The sequence below is a fragment of the Fringilla coelebs genome (genome assembly GCF_963513975.1).
Source record: "Fringilla coelebs genome assembly, chromosome: 31".
In the NCBI taxonomy this organism is placed as follows: Eukaryota; Metazoa; Chordata; class Aves; order Passeriformes; family Fringillidae; genus Fringilla; species Fringilla coelebs.
Window position 1 is genome coordinate 859,568 of NC_140057.1, and position 19,570 is coordinate 879,137.

Sequence of the window (19,570 nt, forward strand, 5' to 3'; positions counted from 1 at the left end):
CAGGGACCCTGAAATTTCACCAAATCATTCCAAAATACTCCAAAATTATACCTAAATCCCATCAGGAATCCTGAAATTGCACCAAATCACCCCAAAATCCCATCGGGGCCCTGAAGTTGCACCAAAATACCATAAAATTGCCCCAAATCCCCCAAAATACCTCAAAATTATACCTAAACCCCCTCAGGAACCTTGAAATTGCACCAAATCACCCCCAAATCCCATCAGGGACTCCAAAAGTACCCCAAAATCCCATCACAGGCTCCCTGAAATTCCATCAGGGACCCCAAAATTACACCAAAATACCCCAAAATCAAGTCAGGAACCCCCAAAATCAAGTCAGGGACCCCGAAATTACCTCAAAAGACCCTGAAATCGCATCAGAAATCCTCAAAATCAGGGCAGGGACCCCAAAATTACTCCAAATCCCCATTAAGTCTGGCCAGGGACCACAAATCCCCCCAAAATCGCCCCAAACTTGCTCAGGGACCCCCAAAATCAGCCCACATCCCCCAAAATTCAATAACAAACCCCCAGATCCAGTCAAGGACCCCTAAAATCCCCCCAAATTCCCTCAGGACCCCCAAATTCCCTCAGGACCCCATCAAATTTCTCTCCAAATCCCCTCACAACCCCAATTCTCCCTCAGGACCCCGAAAATCCTCCTCAAGCTCCCCCCCACCGATCCTGTCAGGATCCTCAAACCCCCTCAGGACCCTCAAGTCTCCCTCACAACCACCCAAAATCCACCCAGAGCCCCTCAAGACCCCCCAAGATCCCCTCAGGACCCCCCATTCTCCCTCAGACCCCCCCAAAATCCACCATAAACCCCCTCAGGACCCGCAGATCTCCCTCGGGAGCCCTCAGACTCCCTCAGAACCCCCTCACATCCCCTCTAAACCCCCTCAGCACCCCCAAATCCCCTCACAAGCCCTGAAATTCCTTCAGGACCCATTAAAATCACCCACAAATCCCCTCAAGACACCCTCAGATCCACTCACATCCCCCCAATTCTCTCTCAGAACCCCCAATTCTCCCTCACGAACCCCAAACCCACTCACATCCCCTCAGCACCCCCAGTTCTCCCTCAGGACCCCCCAAAACCCCGCAAGATCCCCCAACCCCCCCCCCCCCCCAGGACCCTCCATACCCCCTCACGACCCCCAGTCCCTCTCAGATCCCCCTAAATCCCCTCAGGATCCTCCACATCCCCTCAGAACCCTCCAAATCTCCTCAGGACCCCCCATTTTCCCTCAGGACATCCCAAATCTCCTCAGAACCCCGCAAATCTCCCTCAGGATCCTCCACATCCCCTCAGAAGCTCCCAAACCTACTCAGGATCCCCCATTCTCCCTTAAGACCCCCCAAAACCCCCTCAGGACCATCAGTTCTCCTTCAAGATCCAAGATTTCCCCCTCAGAACTCTCCAATTCCCCTCAAGCCCCCAGACCCCCTCCTAACCGCCCCCAGCCCGCTTCACGCCCGAGGTCTCGCGAGAGAAGCACCGCCGCCATCTTGGGTGAGGGCAGTTCCGCCCGCTCCTCAGAGCGCTCCGCGTTCCCTCCGAAATTCAGCCGGGAACGGCGGAATTTATCCGCCTGGAAATGGCGGGATGAAGCCTGAATCCCCTGGGATGGAGCCTAAATCCTCTGGAATTCAGCCTAAAAGGCTCTCAAATTCAGTCTGGGGTTATCCCATGGATTGGGGCAGTACTAGTGAGGGGAGCGGCGATGACGTCACATTGCCGACCCCCCCCCCCCCTTTCCGGCGCTCGTCCCGCGGCGGTTCCGCCATTGCCGCGCGCGCCTTTCCCGGATCCGGTTCTCGGTCGGGACCGGCGCCGCTTCCGGGGTCCTTCGCCACCGGAGCGTCCCCGCCGGGTCCCCAGTGAGCATGGAGGACGAAGAGGTGCGACGGGGGGAGGGGGGGAGGGAGGGACACGGTGGGGGGAGGGGGCAGTGGGGAATGGGGGGCACACGGGGCTGACAGGGGGTGGCAGAGGGGACGAGAGGGTGACAAAGGGACAGAGGTGACTCCTGGAGGACACAGGGGCCATTACAGGCGGCCACAAGTGCCTCGAGGTCCCTGACACCTCCCCTGCCCCCTCCCCAGTCGCTGGAGCCTCTGGTGTCCGTCGTGGCCACCCTGGGCAAGGTGGCGGCCGCCGTGACCGGGTCGCACAGGGACGTGCGGCGGCGCGTGTCCCCAAAGTTTCTGCACGCGGCCCTGGGACGATTCACCCAGAGCCTCCGCGAGACCCTGGACCACGGTGATGTCACCTCCCTGGGCCACCGTGGTGTCCCCTCCCTGGGCCGGGCCCTGGCCGCCTTCGGGGCCACCCCTGGGACCACCCGGGCCGATGTGAGAGCCGCGGCCAGGGCCTGGCGGGAATTGGTGGCTGAACACGAGGAGAGATGGAAACAGCTGAAAGAGGAGGCCGACGAGCTGTGCGATACCTGCTGGTACGCGACCCCCTCCTGGGCTAAGGACTTGTGGTTAAAGGCCAATTTCTGGGAGACACCTGGGGATAATCTGGCGGCCACAGCTTGGTGGGCACTGGTGACCCTGGACAGTGACGAGGGGGCCTCGGCAGGGGCCGGGAATGATGGCCAGGTGGTGGTAGCCACCAGCGAGGAGGAGGCGGCCACCAGTGAGGAAGAGCCGCCCACCAGTGAGGAAGAGGAAGCTACCAGCAAGGCCATGGATGAGGCCGTGGTGGCCACCAGCCAGGCGAGGGTGGTCACCAGGAGGGGACAGTGGATAGTGGTGGCCGTGGGGCTGCTGGAGAGCTTGGGGGACGCGTGTGACAAAGCCATCGAGTTCACCGGGGACATGCTGTGCCAGGTTGAGGAGATTGAGAACACCCTGACGTGGACAGAGGACATGTTCCCTGGTGTCCTTGAGTACTTGGTGGCCAAGGTGGCCAAGGTCGAGCGGCTGTGGGAGGCCAGCGCTCGCCTGGCCTCGCATCACCTGCTGCCGACTCTGTGGGATATCCACGCCCTCCTCTTGAGTCCCTATGGTGGCCCTGGTGGCCCCGGTGGCCCGGGTGGCCCTGGTAGCCGTGCAGTGGCCAAGCAGTGCCAAAAAGCCATTGAGGACATCCCGAGGCTGCTGCAGGGACAGTGATGCCACCACTGTGATGACATCAGGGCAGTGATCTCACTGGAGAGACTTGTGGACACTTAGTTGCCTCCAGCTCCTCCTGTGTCACCAAGAGCCCCTTGAGTGCCACCAGTTCCCTGAGTGCCACCTCCTTGTGTCACCAAGAGCCTCTCAAGTGCCACCAGTTCCCCAAGTGCCACCAGCTCTTTGTGCCACCAAGAGCCCCCCAAATGTGACCGGCTCCTCGTGGCACCAAGAGCCCTTCAAGTGCTATCAGCTCCTCTGAGTGCCACCAAGAGCCCCCCTGAGTGCGTGTCCCTGGTGTCACCAGGGTCTCTCTCTGTGTCACACACCACCCTTGGGCACCCACTGGGATCCCCCTGAGCACCAGGACCCCCAAATTTCACCATCCTCATGCACCAGGACCCCCCTCAGGACCCCTCCTCAGGCATCAGGACCTTTGAGTTTCCCCTCCCCCCTCCTCATCCACCAGCACCACTGGACCCCCTCCCGAGGAACCGGGACCACTGGAGACCCCCCTGAATCACAGAGCACCCAGACCCACCCCTCCCCCAGCCCCCGTGCACCAGGACCAGGACTGGACCCTCCTCGTGCACTGGGACCCCCCCCCATGCATTCATTGACCCCCCCTCACCGAGCACTGGGACAGGGACCCCCCTTGTGTACCGACCCTCCTGAGCACCGGGCCCGGACCCCTTTGACCCCCAGAACAGCACTGGGACTTGGGGGGGTGCTCTGCGTGCTGGGGGGGGCACAGGGGGGTCCCCAGCACTGGTGGGGGGGGGGGGGGGTCCCTTGGGGCTCAGTCCTGTAACCCCCCCCGCTCCCCACCCATTGTCAGCCAGAACCCAACCCCCCAACCCCCCCCCCCCCCCCCCGTGAGAAATAGGGATTAGAATTGAAATTTTTATAAAAGTTTATCAAGGGATAAAATCCTGGTGCTAATTACCAAAAGCTCACCGTTAATTAAACCATGTTCTTTACATTCTGTTACATCACAGAGGTTCATGTGTATTCATAAGGGTTTATGCGTAATCATAATATATTGATCTAAAAAAATGAGTGATGAAATAGAAATATATATTTTATTTAAAAATTTTACATTATAATATTTTTACTAACAAAGTTTATATTGTATTTTTATATATTATTATTTTTATATTGACTAAAATTAATATTTTTGCTAATATTTTTATATATATGAATATACATATATTTTTCTATGTTCTGTATGAATTATTTTCAATCATTCCTATTTCAGTCCTATTCCATTTAAATTCCTATTCCATTTCAATCATTCCAGTAAGTTCAGATGTTCTTTTGTTTGGTTTAAACCCTTGATTTGCCTCCATGCCATCTTGTGCATTAAACCAATTTATTTCATTTCTCCTTGCGGTTCCATCATGTCGTGTTTTCAGTCTTTGGTGACGAGGGAAGAATTGATAAAGTCTTCTTTTTTCCACTGTTTTGGCACTGGAATGGAACTGGGGACACTGGGACACAACTGGGAACACTGGGACAGGATGGGGGACACTGGGATGGCGCTGGGTTGGTGACATTGGGCTGGTGGCACTGGCATGATGGCCCGGGACAGGACTGGGGACACTGGGATGGTGACATTGGTATGGGGACAATGGGGTGGTGGCACTGGGATGGGATTTGGGACACTGGGACACAACTGGGACAGGATGGGGGACTCTGGGATAGGACTGGAATGGTGGCACTGGGATGGTGGCACTGGGACAGGACTGTGGACCCTGGGATGGGACTGGGGACATTGGGTTGGTCACATTAGTATTAGGACAATGGGGTGATGGCACTGGGATGGGACTGGGGACACTGAGATGGGACTGTGGAACCTGGGATGGGACTGGTCACACTGGGAAACAACTGGGACCACTGGGACAGTGGGACAGGATGGGGGACACTGGGATGGCACTGGGCTAGTGACATTGGGCTGGTGGCAGTGGGCTGGTGGCAGTGGGACAGAACTGGGAACACTGGAATGGAACTGGGGACACTGGGGTGGTGACACTGGGCTGGAACTGGTGGCACTGGGAACACTGGGATGGGGACACTGGGATTGGACTGGTGACACTGGAGCAGTGACATTGGGGCAACCCTGGTGACACTGGGGTGGTGACACTGGAACTGGTAGCACTGGGACAGGGACACTGGGCTGCAACTGGGGGCAGTTGGAGGGGATTGGTGACAGTGGGATGGGGATACTGGGACAGGACTGGGGACACTGCGGGGGGACACTGGGATGGGGACATCAGGAAGGAACTGGGGACAGTAGGCTGGTGGCACCGAGGTGGAACTGGTAACACTGGGATGGGGACACTGGGACAGGATGGGGACACTGGGATGCTGCCATTGGGTTGGAAGTTGGGACACTGGGTGGAACTGGGGACATGGACACAAATGGGAATATTGGGACAGGGACACTGGGACAGGATGGGGACACTGAGATGGTGACATTGGTATGGGGACAGTGGGGCGGTGACACTGGGCTGGCACTGGGAGCACTGGGCTGGTGGCACTGGGACAGGACTGGGGTCACTGGGCTGGCCCTGGCTTGCTGATGTCAGCATTAATTAATTAATTACCTCCCCCCAGCCCCGATTGCTTGCAAAGACTAATCTCTTTTTGCATCCATCACTCAGGGCAACCCTTCCCATTGCTCCTTTGCTCTCTCAGTGCCGGTTCGATCTCCCCACAGAGCCAGAGCCAATGTCCAAGGAATGGCACCTGCTGGAAAGGGGTGGGATGAGGTGACATCACCTCCCAGGCCCCGCCCCCCACAGGACCATGGCCCGCTGGTGGCCAGGTGACACCACAATGTCCCCTTACCCGCTGGGCCACCTGGCAGGACACAGCCACCACGGGCAGGGCCAGCAGCAGGTGACCGTCCTCGGCCATACCCAGGGACACAGCGGGGACAGGGGGACACTGCACAGATGGCTCCAGGGACACGGCAGTGGCGCCCATCCAGTGTCCCCAGTTCCATCCCAGTGTCATGAGTTCAATCCCAGTGCCAGCAGCCCAGGATCCCCAGTTTTCCATCCCACCCAGGGTTTCCAAGGGGAAATATCTCAGTGACAGTGCTTTGAAGCAGCTCCCTGGCTGTGCTCCCCTCAAGGAACGTTGGAGTGGATTTATTGACCACTCATCTCTCAGTGGGGTCAAGTGATGTTTCTGACACAGAGCTCACATCAGCCTGGGCTGATTTTTATGGAGAGTATTTGTTTGTCTATTTGTTTGTTTGTTTGTTTATTAGTAGGCTGTACGGTGCACACATGAACTGATGGATTATATTGCACCAACCAGCAGCTACAAGGAATCATTGATAATCAATATCAGTATCAACTACCATATCAAATTGCTGGTGATAATACCAATGTGCAAAAGGCAATACAGAAGTGCAAAAGGCAATTATTAAACTGTCATTTATTAACCATCTGGGCTGCAGGCACAGTGGAAAGCTGGAAGCTCTTGAGGGGACTCAGTCACCCCTGTCCTCTGTCCCTGAGTGTCCCTGCATGTCCCTGAGTGTCCCCAGTGACATCACCCCAGGAATTCCCATCAGGATTTGGGACCATTTAAATGAAATTTCCTAGGAAATTCACCAAATTTGTCTCCAATCCCAAGCAGGGAGGGGACAGGTGATGCCAGCAATGCCCCCGATGATGTCACTGCCCCGATGATGTCACAGCGGTGACATCACTGTCCCTGCAGCAGCCTTGGGATGTCCTCAATGGCTCTTTGGCACCGCTCGGCCACCACACAGCTGCCGGGGCCACTGAGACCACCTGGGTCATCATAGAGACTCAAGAGGAGATTGTGGATGTCCCCAAGTGTCCCCAGAAGGTGACATGTGAACAGGAAGGTGCTGGCCCTCCACAGCCGCTCAAACTTGGCCACTTTGGCCACCAAGGCCTCGGGGATATCGGGAAACGCCTCCTCTGTCTCCTCCAGGGTGGCCTGGATGTCCCTGAGCCAACACTGCAGCTCCAAGAGGAACAACCTGGCTCTGTCACATGTGGCCACCAAGCGCTTCAGCGGCCCCAGGGCCACCTCCACCCAATGTCCCCTCCTGGTGGCCGCCCTCACCCGGCTGGCGGCCACCACAGCCTCGCCCACGGCCTCGTTGGTGGCCGCAGGCCCCTGAGCCTTGTGTGCAGCCCCCACCGAGGCCATCTCCTGCCTGTCCAGGGCCACGGGCAGCCACTGGGCCGTGGCCGCCAGGCTGTACCCAGCTGTCCCCCTGCGAGTGGCCTCGTCCCGCGGGTCCCCGGCCTGGGTGGTGGCGGTGGCCTCGGCATTGGCCGCGTCCTCGCAGGCGTCACGGAGCTCAGCGGCCTCCCTGGTCAGCCGTCCCCAGCTCTCCATGAGCGCGGCCACCGACTCCAGCCAGGCACGGCCCGTGGCTCTCACATCGGCCCAGGTGGCCCCTGGGCTGGCCCCAAGGGCGGCCAGGGCCTGGCCCAGGGAGGGGACACCGCCGTGGTCCAGGGTCCTATGGAGGTGCCAGCTGAATCTCCTCAGGGCCGCGTTCAGGGACTTTGGGGATACACGCTGCTGGACGTCCCTGTGTGACCCGGTCTCGGTGGCTGCCACCTCGCCCAGGGTGGCCACCACAGACACCAGAGCCTCCAGCAGCTGGGGAGGGGACAGGGGAGGTGTCAGGGACCTGGTGGAACTTGTGGCCTCCTGCAGTGGCCCCTGTGCCCTCCCGGGGTCCCCTTTGACCCCTCCCTGGAGGGCTCTGCTGTCCCCTCTGTTCCCTCTGTCCCCCCCTCTTCCCCTCTGCCAACACCTCCCACGCCCCGCTGGTCCCCCCTCCCCCGGCCACACTCGGTCCCCTCCCCCCTTCTTGCCACGCCCTCCTGTCCCCTCTGTCACCCGCGTCGCGGCCCGTCCCCCCCCCCCAGCTCGTGCCGGGACTGTCGCACCTCTTGGGGCTCCATGGCCTCTAGGGACACTCCGGGGACACTGCGGGGGGCGAACACGCCCGGGGGACAGTTGGGGACACGCAGGAATGTGGCGCGGCCGGAGAGGGAAAGCAGGAAGAGGTGACGTCACCGCCCCCCCTCCCCGCCCGCGGGGCCAGGGCGGGGTCCCCAATGGGGTCCCCAATGTTCCCCCGATGCCCGCAACGGGACCCCGAAGTCTCCTTGGTGTCCCCGACGGGACCTCGATGTCCCCTCAGGGTCCCTAACAAGGCCCAAGTGTCCCGCGACGTCCTGTTGGGGACACCGGGGACACACCGGAGTCCTGTTGGGGTCACTGCAGGGCCATCGGGGACATCGTGGTGACCCAAAACGGGACAGGGGACGTCAGGGGGGCCCCCGGTGTCTCCAAGGGAAGAACACGGGGGTGTCCTCAAGGTCCCCAATGTCCCTCGTGGTGTCTCTGTGCCCCAGCGGTGACAGTGCCACCCCCATGTCCCCAGCCCGTCCCTACCGCTGCCCTACCAGCCCTCTATGGGCCACCTCCAGCCTCCGCGTCACCTCTTTTTGCCCCTCCCCCGATGCCCTCAAGGCCCCTGCGATGTCACCGAGCACCCGGGCAGCGCGGGGGGAAGCCCTGTCCCTGTGTCCCCCACGGCGTCACCTCCCTGTCCCGGGTGACAGAGGCCACCAACGTCCCCAGCACCAGGGCCACTTCCTCCAGCTGCCCCAGCACATCTGCGGTGGCCTTGTTGGTGGCCGTGGCGGCCTTGGCGCTGGCCCTGGTGGCCGCCACCCGCCGGGCTTGGTCCCGCAGGTGCAGGGCCATGTCCCGCTGGTGCCTCGCGGCAGTGGCCAGGTCTCACCGTGATGTCCCCAGGCCCCGCAGGGCCACCTCACAGGACACGGCCACTATCGCCAGGGCCAGCAGCAGGTGATCGTTCTCAGTCACCCCCAGGGTGGTGCAGGCCAAGTTCAGGGACACTGTGGGGACATGGGGACACCGCACGGGTGGCACCAGGGACATGGCAGTGCCACCCGTCCAGTGCCACCAGTTCAATGCCAGTGTCCCTATGCCACTGCCACCAGTCCTGTCCCGGGGTCCCCAGTTCCATCCCAGTGCCACCAGTCCAGTGTCCCCAGGGCTGTCCCATTGTCACCACCTCAGTGTCCCCAGTTCAATCACAGTGCCACCAGTTCTGTTCCACTGTCACCAGCCAAGTGCCACCAGCCCAGTGTCACCTACTCAGTTCCACTCCAGTGTTCCCAGTCCTGTCCTAGTGCCACCAGCCCAGTGCTCCCAGGTCCAGGCTGGTGTCACTGTCCCCATACCAGTGTCACTAGTCCAGTGCCACCAGTTTCATCCCAGTGCCCCCATCCCATCCCATCCCATCCCATCCCATCCCATCCCATCCCATCCCATCCCATCCCATCCCAGTGTTCCTGTTCCAATGTCCCCAGTTCCATCCCAGGGTCCCCATTCCAGTGTCACCAGTTGTGTCCCGGTGTCACCAATTATACCCCAGTGCCACCAGCCCAGTGCTCCCAGTCCCTTCCTGATGTCCCCATCCCAGCCTCTCCTCCCAGTGTCCCCAGTCCTGTCCAAACATCCCTTTCCCAGTGTCACTAGTTCCATCCCACTGTCACCACCCCAGGGTCCCTGGAGCTGTCCCAGTGCCACCACCCCTGTGTCATCATTCCAGTGCCACCAACCCAGTACCACCAGTTCTGTCCCACTGTCACCAGTGTTTGGGGGTTTTGGGGGATCCTGTTGGAGTCTGGGGGCTCCTGGGGGGTTTTGGGGGAGTCCCAGATCAAGTTTGGGGGATTCTTGGGGGCTTTGGCAGGATCCTGGAAGGGTTTTGGGGGGTCCCAGGTGAGTTTTGGGAGCTCAGGTGAGGTTTGGGGAGTTCCCAGGTGGGGTTTGGAGGTCCCAGGTGAGTTTTTGGGCATCCCAGGTGAAGTTTTGGGGGTCCCAGGTGAGGTTTCAAGGGATTTGGGGCTTCCTAGTTGAGAATTCCCCAAGATTCTGTGTTTCCCAGGTGAGAAGATGGGCCAGAGGCTGAGGGGGGCTGAGGGGGGAGGGCCTGGGGGCGTTTTGGGGGGATTCAATAAATTGGGGGGCGGCCAGGGAGTGCCATGGGGGGTCTGGTGAGTGGGGGGGCGGGGTCCCATGGATTTGATGCCTCAGGTTTTGGGTTTTCTATTTTTCAGATTCTGTGCTGCTTTACTCTGTGGCTCTGGGCTTCATATTAAGGGATGCTGAGCTCTGTTCACAGAGCAGGGAGACAAAACAATTCCTGCTCTAGCTGGGAACCCAAGGACAAATAATCCAAACCTCAGGCCCAAGAGCATAAACAACGTGGACTGAAGAGAGAAAAACAAGAAGGATGGGACTTCATCATCTAAAGCTATAATTGGACAATTAACTCCAAGATGCAAATGGACCAGAACTTATAAAAGTGACAGACCTCGTGACCACTCGTCCATTTTGTGGCCATTTTGGTTCATCTTGGGTGTAGCCCTGGCTGGGCTCTTGTTCTGCCCAAGGTGTATCCATGAAGGCCTTTTATCAAATGCCTGCTTTATTGTGTAACTGTGTCTGGCCTCTGTTCTAGGTCAGCCTTCCGAAGGCATCGGTTTGTGGCGAGCACGAAGGGAGCCAAGGCGCCTGGGCAAGGGCTGGAGCAGAGGCAGAGGAAGGTGCAGCTGCTGCCCCCCAGCCCGCGGCACTGGCGGGGCCCAGGTGCGGTGCAGAGGGTGTGGGAGGCCAAGGAGCTCGGGAGGAGCGAGAGAGGCGTGAGCGGCTGAAGGGGCGCTGCGTTGATCAGGTGAGTGCGGTGGGAAGGGTGTTTTGTGCTCTGGAGCGCAGGGGGTGCGGCGCTCGGTGTGCCCCGGTGTCAGGGAGGGCGGGCGCTGTGAGCAGCGGGGTTGGATTGCGGGGCTGGGGTTGGCCTGGGGCCAGCAGCGGTGGCGCGGGGCATCGTTCCCGCACCGCCACTCCGGAGCGCCGGGATTTGAATCTTGCTCTTTCTCTCTCTCGTCGGTTCTTTTGATTTCTACTCATAACTGTTAAAATTCGGGGTGCATATTCTGCTGCGAGTGTTGCAGCGATAATATCCCGACAGACAGTCCCCTGAGATTAGCACTGAGAAACTGGGGAGCCCTTACCGGGGGAGCCTTGTTTTTAAAATGCAAGCTTATCAGACTCTCAGAAAAGATCTGGCCTCGGTATGAACTAGAGGACAATCAGAGGAGCCCCGAGTTTGGTAGTTTGGATAAGAGATTAATATCAAGTTTGATTTCCCGTACACGCGAGGATAAATAGGGTGCTCAGGTGAGCTGGAGTATGCGAGGCTCTTTATGGTGTCAGCATGTCAGCGGAGCCCAGCAGCAAAGCGAAAGGGAGAGCAAACCTTAGTCTGAAAGGGAAAAGGGGAGAAAAGGAAAAAAGAGCCAATAATTGGACAACAAAAGTAAAACAAGGGAGGAAGAAGGCTTAGATCGAGTTGCTCCCGTCCTGAGGGTGCGGTCGGTCGGGTCCGGGCCAAGGCGTGCCGCCCCCCCCCCCCCCCCCCCCCCCCGCCGCCACCGCCCCCCCCCCCCGCCGCCGCCACGATCGGGGGGGGCGGGGGGAGGCGCAGCTCAGACGGGGTCCCAGTCAGGGAGGGAGGAGAAAGGCGAGCCGGGGCAGGCAGGGAGACCACCGCCCCCGCCCCGGGAGGAGGAGCCGGGGGCAGAGCCTTGTACCGGGAGAGGGGAGGGGATGGATGGCGGGCACAGCCCACGGCACCGCCCGAGAGGAGGAGGGGCCGGGGGCAGAGCCTTGTACCGGGAGAGGGGAGGGGATGGATGGCGGGCACAGCCCACGGCACCGCCCGAGAGGAGGAGGAGGAGCCGGGGGCAGAGCCTTGTACCGGGAGAGGGGAGGGGATGGATGGCGGGCACAGCCCACGGCACCGCCCGAGAGGAGGAGGAGGAGCCGGGGGCAGAGCCTTGTACCGGGAGAGGGGAGGGGATGGATGGCGGGCACAGCCCACGGCACCGCCCGAGAGGAGGAGGAGGGGCCGGGGGCAGAGCCTTGTAACGGGAGGGCGGAGAGGGAACCTCCCGTGGGGGGAGGGGTCTCTCCGCTCCCAGCCCTGTCAGTTTCCATAGCAACCCGGAACGCCGGGGAGGGGCTTTGGGGGATGACGTCACCGATGCAGGCAGATGCACAGCCCGGGTTAAAAGACGCAGCAAATCCTGCGTGGGGCTTCCGAGGATCGGGGGCAGGCAAAATAGATTATAGGGTACAACAGGGTCAGCCGAATCAGAGAGCTCCTGCTCAAGCAGCTCCGAGGAAGATGAAACTGATGAACTCATTGCAGCCTTGAGCAAGCGAAGGAGGGGAAAGATCCTGAGAAAAGCCATCAAAGAGCGTAGCCCCATAGTGAAACATACTAGATAAAAAAAAAAAAAAAAAGAAAAAAAACCAACTGGTTTTAGAAGCCGTACTACGACAAGCAGTTGGCAACCAGGGGTCAATATAAGTCAAGATTCCATATTCCCTTTTGAAAAACACCATTCACTTTCCTATTAAAATTTGAAAGTTTAATAAAGGACAATAGGAGTCAGAGACAGTAAAGCAAAATTTCTGGCCAGGTGCACCTTGGCACTCAGCCAAGAACACCCCTGCTAGTTTGGGAAACACCCTTTTTATAGCATTTCTATTGCATCAGCCTCTTGACCTTATGCATATCCATCATCTAGTTTACATATTCCAGGAACTGTTTAGCATGGCTCCTCCTCAGGTCTGCCTTTTTAGAGCATGTGTATTTCTTGGCTGTGGTTTTGGTTCCCTCTCTTGATCACTTCCAGTCTGGGTCTTGGTCCATACTTTCTTCAGACGGCAGATGCTGATAGTTGGCATATCAATAGCCGGGTCCTCCTGACAACTTCACTGGATGTTATCCTGACTAAACAGACAGTTCACTCCTAACTAGATCAGCTACCATTACTACTATGTCTAAATTTTTGTTAATAGCAGAAGTAAAAGCAAAAATATTTCCACAGAATCACAGAATTTCTAGGTTGGAAAAGACCTTTAAGATCATCGAGTCCAACCCATGTTCTAACAGTTCAACTAGATCATGGCACCAAGTGCCACATCCAGTCTTTTTTGGAACACATCCAGGGATGGTGACTCCACCGCCTCCCTGGGCAGATGATTCCAATATTTGACCACTCTTTCTGTGAAAAACCTCCTCCTTAATTCTAGCCTGTATCTCCCTTGGCACAGCTTGAGACTGTGTCCCCTTGTTCTATCTGTTGTTGCCCGGAGAAAGAGACTGACCCCCAGCTCACCACAGCCACCCTTCAGGAAGTTGAAGAGAGTGATAAGGTCACCTCTGAGTCTCCTTTTCTCCAGACTAAACAACCCCAGCTCCCTCAGTCATTCTTCATACAGCTTGTGTTCCAAGCCCCTCACCAGCCTCGTTGCTCTCCTTTGGACATGCTCAAGCATCTCAACGTCCCTCCTAAACTGAGGGCCCAGAACTGGACACAATACTCAAGGTGTGGCCTTACCAGTGCTGAGTACAGGGGAAGAATGATGTCCCTGCTCCTGCCACACTATTCCTGATACTGGCCAGGATGCCATTGGCCTTCTTGGCCACCTGGGCACACTGCTGGGTCATATTCAGCCGACTGTCAACTAGCACCCCCAGGTCCCTTTCCACCTGAGCACTGTCCAGCCACACCGTCCCCAGCCTATAACGTTGCAGGGGGTTATTGTGGCCAAAGTGCAGGACTCGGCACTTGGACTTGTTGAACTTCATCCCATTAGATTGTGCCCATCCATCCAACCATTCCAAGTCCCTCTGCAAAGCCCTCCGTTCCTCTAACAGTTCGACACATGCTCCCAGCTTAGTGTCATCTGCAAATTTACTAATGACCCTCATCCATGTCATCAATAATGATATTAAACAGAACTGGCCCCAGCACAGACCCTTGAGGGACACCACTGGTGACTGGCCGCCAGCTGGATGCAGCACCATTCACCACCACTCTCTGGGCCCGGCCATCCAGCCAGTTCCTAACCCAGCACAGAGTGCTCCTGTCCAAGCCAAAGGCTGCCAGCTTATCTAGGAGTATGCTGTGGGAGACAGTGTCAAAGGCCTTGCTGAAATCCAAATAAACAACACCTACAGCCTTCCCTGCATCCACTAGGCAGGTTACCTGGTCATAAAAGGTGACCAGGTTGGTCAAACATGACCTACTCCTCCTAAACCAGTGCTGACTGGGTGTGATACCCTGGCCACCCTGTAAATTCTGTGTGATGGCAATTAATATAAACTGTTCCATTATTTTGCCAGGTACTGAGGTCAGGCTGACTGGTCTATAATTACCAGGATCCTCCTTTGCACCCTTTTTGTGAATGGGTATCACATTGGCCAGCTTCCAGTCATCTGGAACTTCACCAGTGAGCCAACACTGCTGGTAAATGATGGAGAGTGGCTTTGCAAGCTCATTTGCCAGCTCTCTCATTACCCTGGGATGGATCCCATCTGGTCCCATAGATTTATGAACATCCAAGGATTTCAGTAGTTCTTTGACTGCCTCCTCTTGGATAAAGGGGGGACCATTCTGCTCCCTGACACCATCAACCAGCCCAGGCAGGCAGGTGTCTTGAAGGCAAGTCATCTTCCCACTAAAAACTGAGGCAAAGTAGGCATTAAGCACTTCTGCCTTCTCCTCATCTGTAGATACTAAGTTCCCTCCTTTGTCCAATAAAGAACAAAGGCTGGTCTTACTCTTCCTTCTAGCATTAATGTATTTGTAAAAACATTTTTTTATTATCCTTTACAGAAGTCACTATTCTAAGTTCAAACTGAGCTTTGGCCTCCCTAATTTTTTTTCTGCATGCTCTAGCAGCCCTCTTGAATACTTCCTTAGAGACCTGACCCTCCTTCCAAAGCTGATACATCGTCTTTTTATTCCTAAGTTCCTCCAAAACTTCCACACTCAGCCAGGCTGGACGTTTGCCCCGTTGGCTTGTCTTTCGGCACACAAGGACAGTCTGTTCCTGTGCCCTCAAGATCTCTGTTTTGGGGCATGCCCACCTTTCCTGAATTCCTTTGTTTTTAAGGGCTGCTTCCCAAGGGATGCTCTGAATAAGTTTCCTAAACAGGCCAAAGTCTGCCCTCCGGAAGTCCAATGTAAGAGTCTTACCGGTGTTCCTCCTGACTTTACCAAATATTGAGAACTCTATGATTTCATGATCACTCTGCCCCAAGCGACCTCCAACCACCACATCTCCCACCAGCCCATCTCTATTTGCAAACAACAGATCTAACATAGTCCTCTCCTGGTGGGTTCACCCACCAGCTGCGACAAAAAGTTGTCCTCTATACACTCAAGAATTTCCTGGACTGCCTCTTTACTGCTGTATTAAGTTCCCAGCAGATGTCTGGTAGGTTGAAGACACCCACGAGAACAAGGGCTGATGATCCTGAAACATTACCTAGCTGCTTATAGAATAAGTCATCTACCTCTTCTTCCTGCTTGGGTGGACGATAACAGACTCCCAGAAGGGTGTCAGCCTTGTTGGCCTTCCCCCTAATTCTTACCCATAGATATTCAACTCCATCTTCCTTAGTTTCAATTTCTACAGCAAAAAGTCTGCTTAATATAAAGGGCCACCCCTCCACCTCTTCTTCCTTCCTGTCTCTTCTGAAGAGCTTGTAGCCATCCAGTGCAGTACTCCAGCTATGTGAGTCATCCCACCATGTTTCCGTGATGGTAACTGCATCATAGTTCTGCAGTTGCACCATGGCCTCCAGCTCTTCTTGTTTGTTGCCCAAGCTGTGTGCATTGGTATACATGCACCTCAGCTGGGCTACTGACTTCACCCCTAATTTTAACATTGTACATACAACATTCATCTTAATATTTGCAAAAAACCAACAATATAATATGCATTTATAACAATATCTCCTCTTCCCTTTTTTACAAATCATTTGGCTTGAGCAGTATTTCTTTTTTCCTATTATTTGCTGTTTTTTCCCCATAAATCTTTTTTTTTTCTTCAAAGGGGTCTTTCTTATTATTTTGTTTCTTTAATACCATAATCTTTTGTGCAGTGCCAGATGTAGTCAATTTTGGGTCTATAGGCATTGTTACTGAATCATTAAAACTGAAAATCACAAAGACTCTCTAACTAGTTAAAGTTAGAAAGTTGTATGTTTATTACACTGGTGGGTGGCACGGGGTGGGGGGGTCGTGCCCCAAATGCATGACTGCACCACACAAGGATTTTTGCCTTCTATTTATTTCCCAAAAGAATACATATGCCCAACCCCAGCACCTCCCATCCCCACTTCGTATTAAAATGAGGTTATTAGTCTTTGCACTTGCGCAATTCTTCTCTTGAATTGGGTCAGTGGTCTCAAACTGGGTCAGTGGTCGCAGGGATGAGGTCAGGAAGGTCTTCATCAGGTCTCTGTGACCCTCTGGCACAATCTAAGGCTTTGTGATGGATGAACATGGAGTCCAGGTGATGGGCATTGTTCTACTGGTTTCAATATGTTCCTATAATGGTTCACTTGCTCCACTTCCTTCTACAAATGAGGTCATAGTATAACAATTAGCTTTAGCTTAAGCATCTAATAATCATTAACTTATTGTTGATGTATCTGACTTTAGCTAAAATCTTAAATTTTTAAAATTATGATTTATCCCCTACTCCTTCTTCAAGGTTGGTAGATTCTTTAACTAATATATAGATTCTTCTTTATCTAGCCGACTTATGTGGTAGGTTGCAATAATCCGTTGGTTTCTGGGCTTTATATGAGTCCAAATCTGGCTAGCTCAGACTCTAGCCCACAAAGACTTGCATAGACAAAAGTAAGAGACAAGAAGCGCCCTTCTCCACGTGGGGACGAGTATCCTGTTTATTGGTTTGGGACAGGACACTTCTGGTGACGGTGACGACCCATGTAGAAAAAGAGCGCGTGGCACCCTTGCAGTGGAGTTTTATACCCAAGGGGATGGGGGCGGGGAGAGAGGACCGCAGCCGATGGGATGCCATTGGGGAGGGGTGAGGGGAGGGGTACCCATGGGACAGACTACCAGGTGTGTATAACAGGGGGGGTGTGTGAAAAAGAGACCATGGGATGGGGGAGGGGAGAAAAGCATCCACATGACCTAACATACTCCCATTCACCCAGTGCAAAACAACAACTAAATAATTTAGTGCAATACAATACCTCCACCTTTTCTGTTAACTAAAATTAAAAGGAAATGCGTTGGACCATTTCTGCTGCTGATTATGAATTTGTCCACCACTCATGGTTTGCAGGCCTGTCAATTTGCTTTAGTTCCACAAACTCTGAGCGGTTGACTTCTGTGGTACTGGAGACCAAGCCATTGATAGCCTTTAAAAGTATGTGACGTAGAATCCCAAATGCTAACATGACTAGGAAAAGAACAACAAAAAACAATAAAATTGTCCTAATTATATAAGTCCACCACCCTGAGAGTCCCCAGTCCTTGAACAGTCTGCTGAACCAGTCCTCAGATTCCTGCTTGACTTGTCCAATCAGGCTTTTCCCTTCTTGGAGAGCCGCATGGACGTTGGGTGCTTTTGATGCTAGGTTCATGTAGCACAGTCCTTTGAATTCCTGGCACTCATGTCCGTGCAGCAGCAGGAGGAAATCTATGGCCGCACAATTTTGGAGTGTGGCCTGCCTGGTAATCTCCTTATCCTCTAGGAAGGAGCTGATGGCTGTGGATGTCAAGTTTGCCTGTTTGACTACCCAGCACTCTAGGTGACCCAATTCACCTAGAGCTTTCGCTGCTGCAACCCATGGAAGGAGCAGGGATACAGCAACTCTTTTTGACTTGGCCTAATGGAAGATTTCTGCATCACAATTTGGGTCCTAATTGTCAACGCTTCTCTTCTGAATTTTGCTGACCGAATTGTTCTTTTGAGTCCACTTGCCAATCATGGTTTGGTTGGGTGCCAACAGGGACAACTGCCCAATGGTACATGGCCCTCCTAAAAGCTGACTTCCTGCCCATGTCCGATCTCCACAAATTAAAAACAAACCTTTAGGGAGGCTTTTTGGGATGTGAATGGTACCAGTTGTCCGCTGTAACATGGCTTAAAACCTTACACCACCTTTTGGCAGTGAATTCCTCTCGATACTGTTTAATGTTGTTAAAAGGTTTGGTGTTGGAAAGTGGGATAATGAAGAAGTGTATGCAGTATGGTGCAGGGGAAGAGCCCAACAGCTCTAACTCTTGAGGCTCTTGAGCAGTTCTGGGTAACTTTGGCAACCACTCCTCTATGGGGTTTTTAATCATTACAGCTTGCTGGTGATGGATATTGTGTGGTTGTGTGTGATTTGGTTTGGGACTTGGGTGAGGTATAGGCATATCTAATTTGTCTGTGAACTCTTCAGCTTGCAATGGAATCCCGACCAGGCAGGTAGACATTGGGTCTTTCGCTGCTGCTGTGGACAGGCATATATTTTCCTGTTGGAGCGTCTGTGCCAGGGTCACCCAGATGTTTTGGCGTGGCTGAGGAACAATCCACGCAGATGTTAGGCTGCTCAGCATGAACAGGATGACAACTTGGACAGGGCTCATCGTGAGGTTAGGTAGGAGGTAGATTTTCTGTTCTACAAAGGAAAACATACATTAAAAAAAAAAACAAAACAAAACACATACAAGTTCATGGGTCGGCCGGAATGCAGCTAACTCTTTTAGGAAGATTCTTCCTTCTTTTTCCAGTGGCGTCTTCTCTTGGAGGCGACAGCTGCTTGCTTCTCATCCCCATCTGCTGGAGCTGGATATTTGGGGAGGAAAGGTTTTACCCACTTTTGGTGTAACCATTGAGGGCCTGAGGGGGTAGATACACATGCGTAACCACGCCCCCAGGTGACAAGCTCATAAAGACCCTTGGTTTCCCAAGTTTCTGGGTCCTTAATGAGAACTGGTGGACACTGTGACAACTTAAACTGGTTCTTATTATTGAAATGACGTATTACTGGAGGATTCGTGTTTTCAAATGAACAATTCAGGAAATCGATGGTAAACAAGGCTTTGCAGAGCTTTTGTTGTGGAGTCATCCATGCTGCAGAATTGCCCTGCCTAGCCAGGACTTCTTTGAGTGTATGGTGAGCACGCTTGATGTGTGGGGGAGTGAGGAATGCCTGTCTTATGCTCCACTCCCCACTGCTGGACAAACTCTAGGAACTCCTTGGAGGCATACGCTGGGCCATTGTCAGTCTTAATCTCCCTAGGGACCCCCAATACTGAAAAGGCTTGCAGCAAGTGTTGTTTAGCATGCACAGCGCTTTCCCCTGCATGGGCAGAGGCATAAACCGCACCTGAGTGTGTATCTATGATGACGTGTACGTATTTCTGGCGACCAAAACTGGGAATGTGTGTGATGTCTGTCTGCCACACCTTGCAGCTCTCAAGGCCTCGGGGGTTAACCCCAACAC

The 19,570-nt window shown here is 54.7% G+C and overlaps 1 protein-coding gene across 1 annotated transcript; it reads left to right on the top strand.

Moving 5' to 3' along the window:
* Nucleotides 1–1,794: 1,794 nt before the first annotated feature.
* On the top strand, nt 1,795–4,477 carry LOC311164368 (uncharacterized protein). Its single transcript, XM_084223806.1, has 2 exons — nt 1,795–1,908; nt 2,113–4,477. Exons 1-2 carry the CDS (start codon nt 1,894–1,896, stop codon nt 3,127–3,129), a joined length of 1,032 nt encoding a protein of 343 aa, XP_084079932.1. The 5' UTR covers nt 1,795–1,893; the 3' UTR covers nt 3,130–4,477.
* Nucleotides 4,478–19,570: the final 15,093 nt, after the last annotated feature.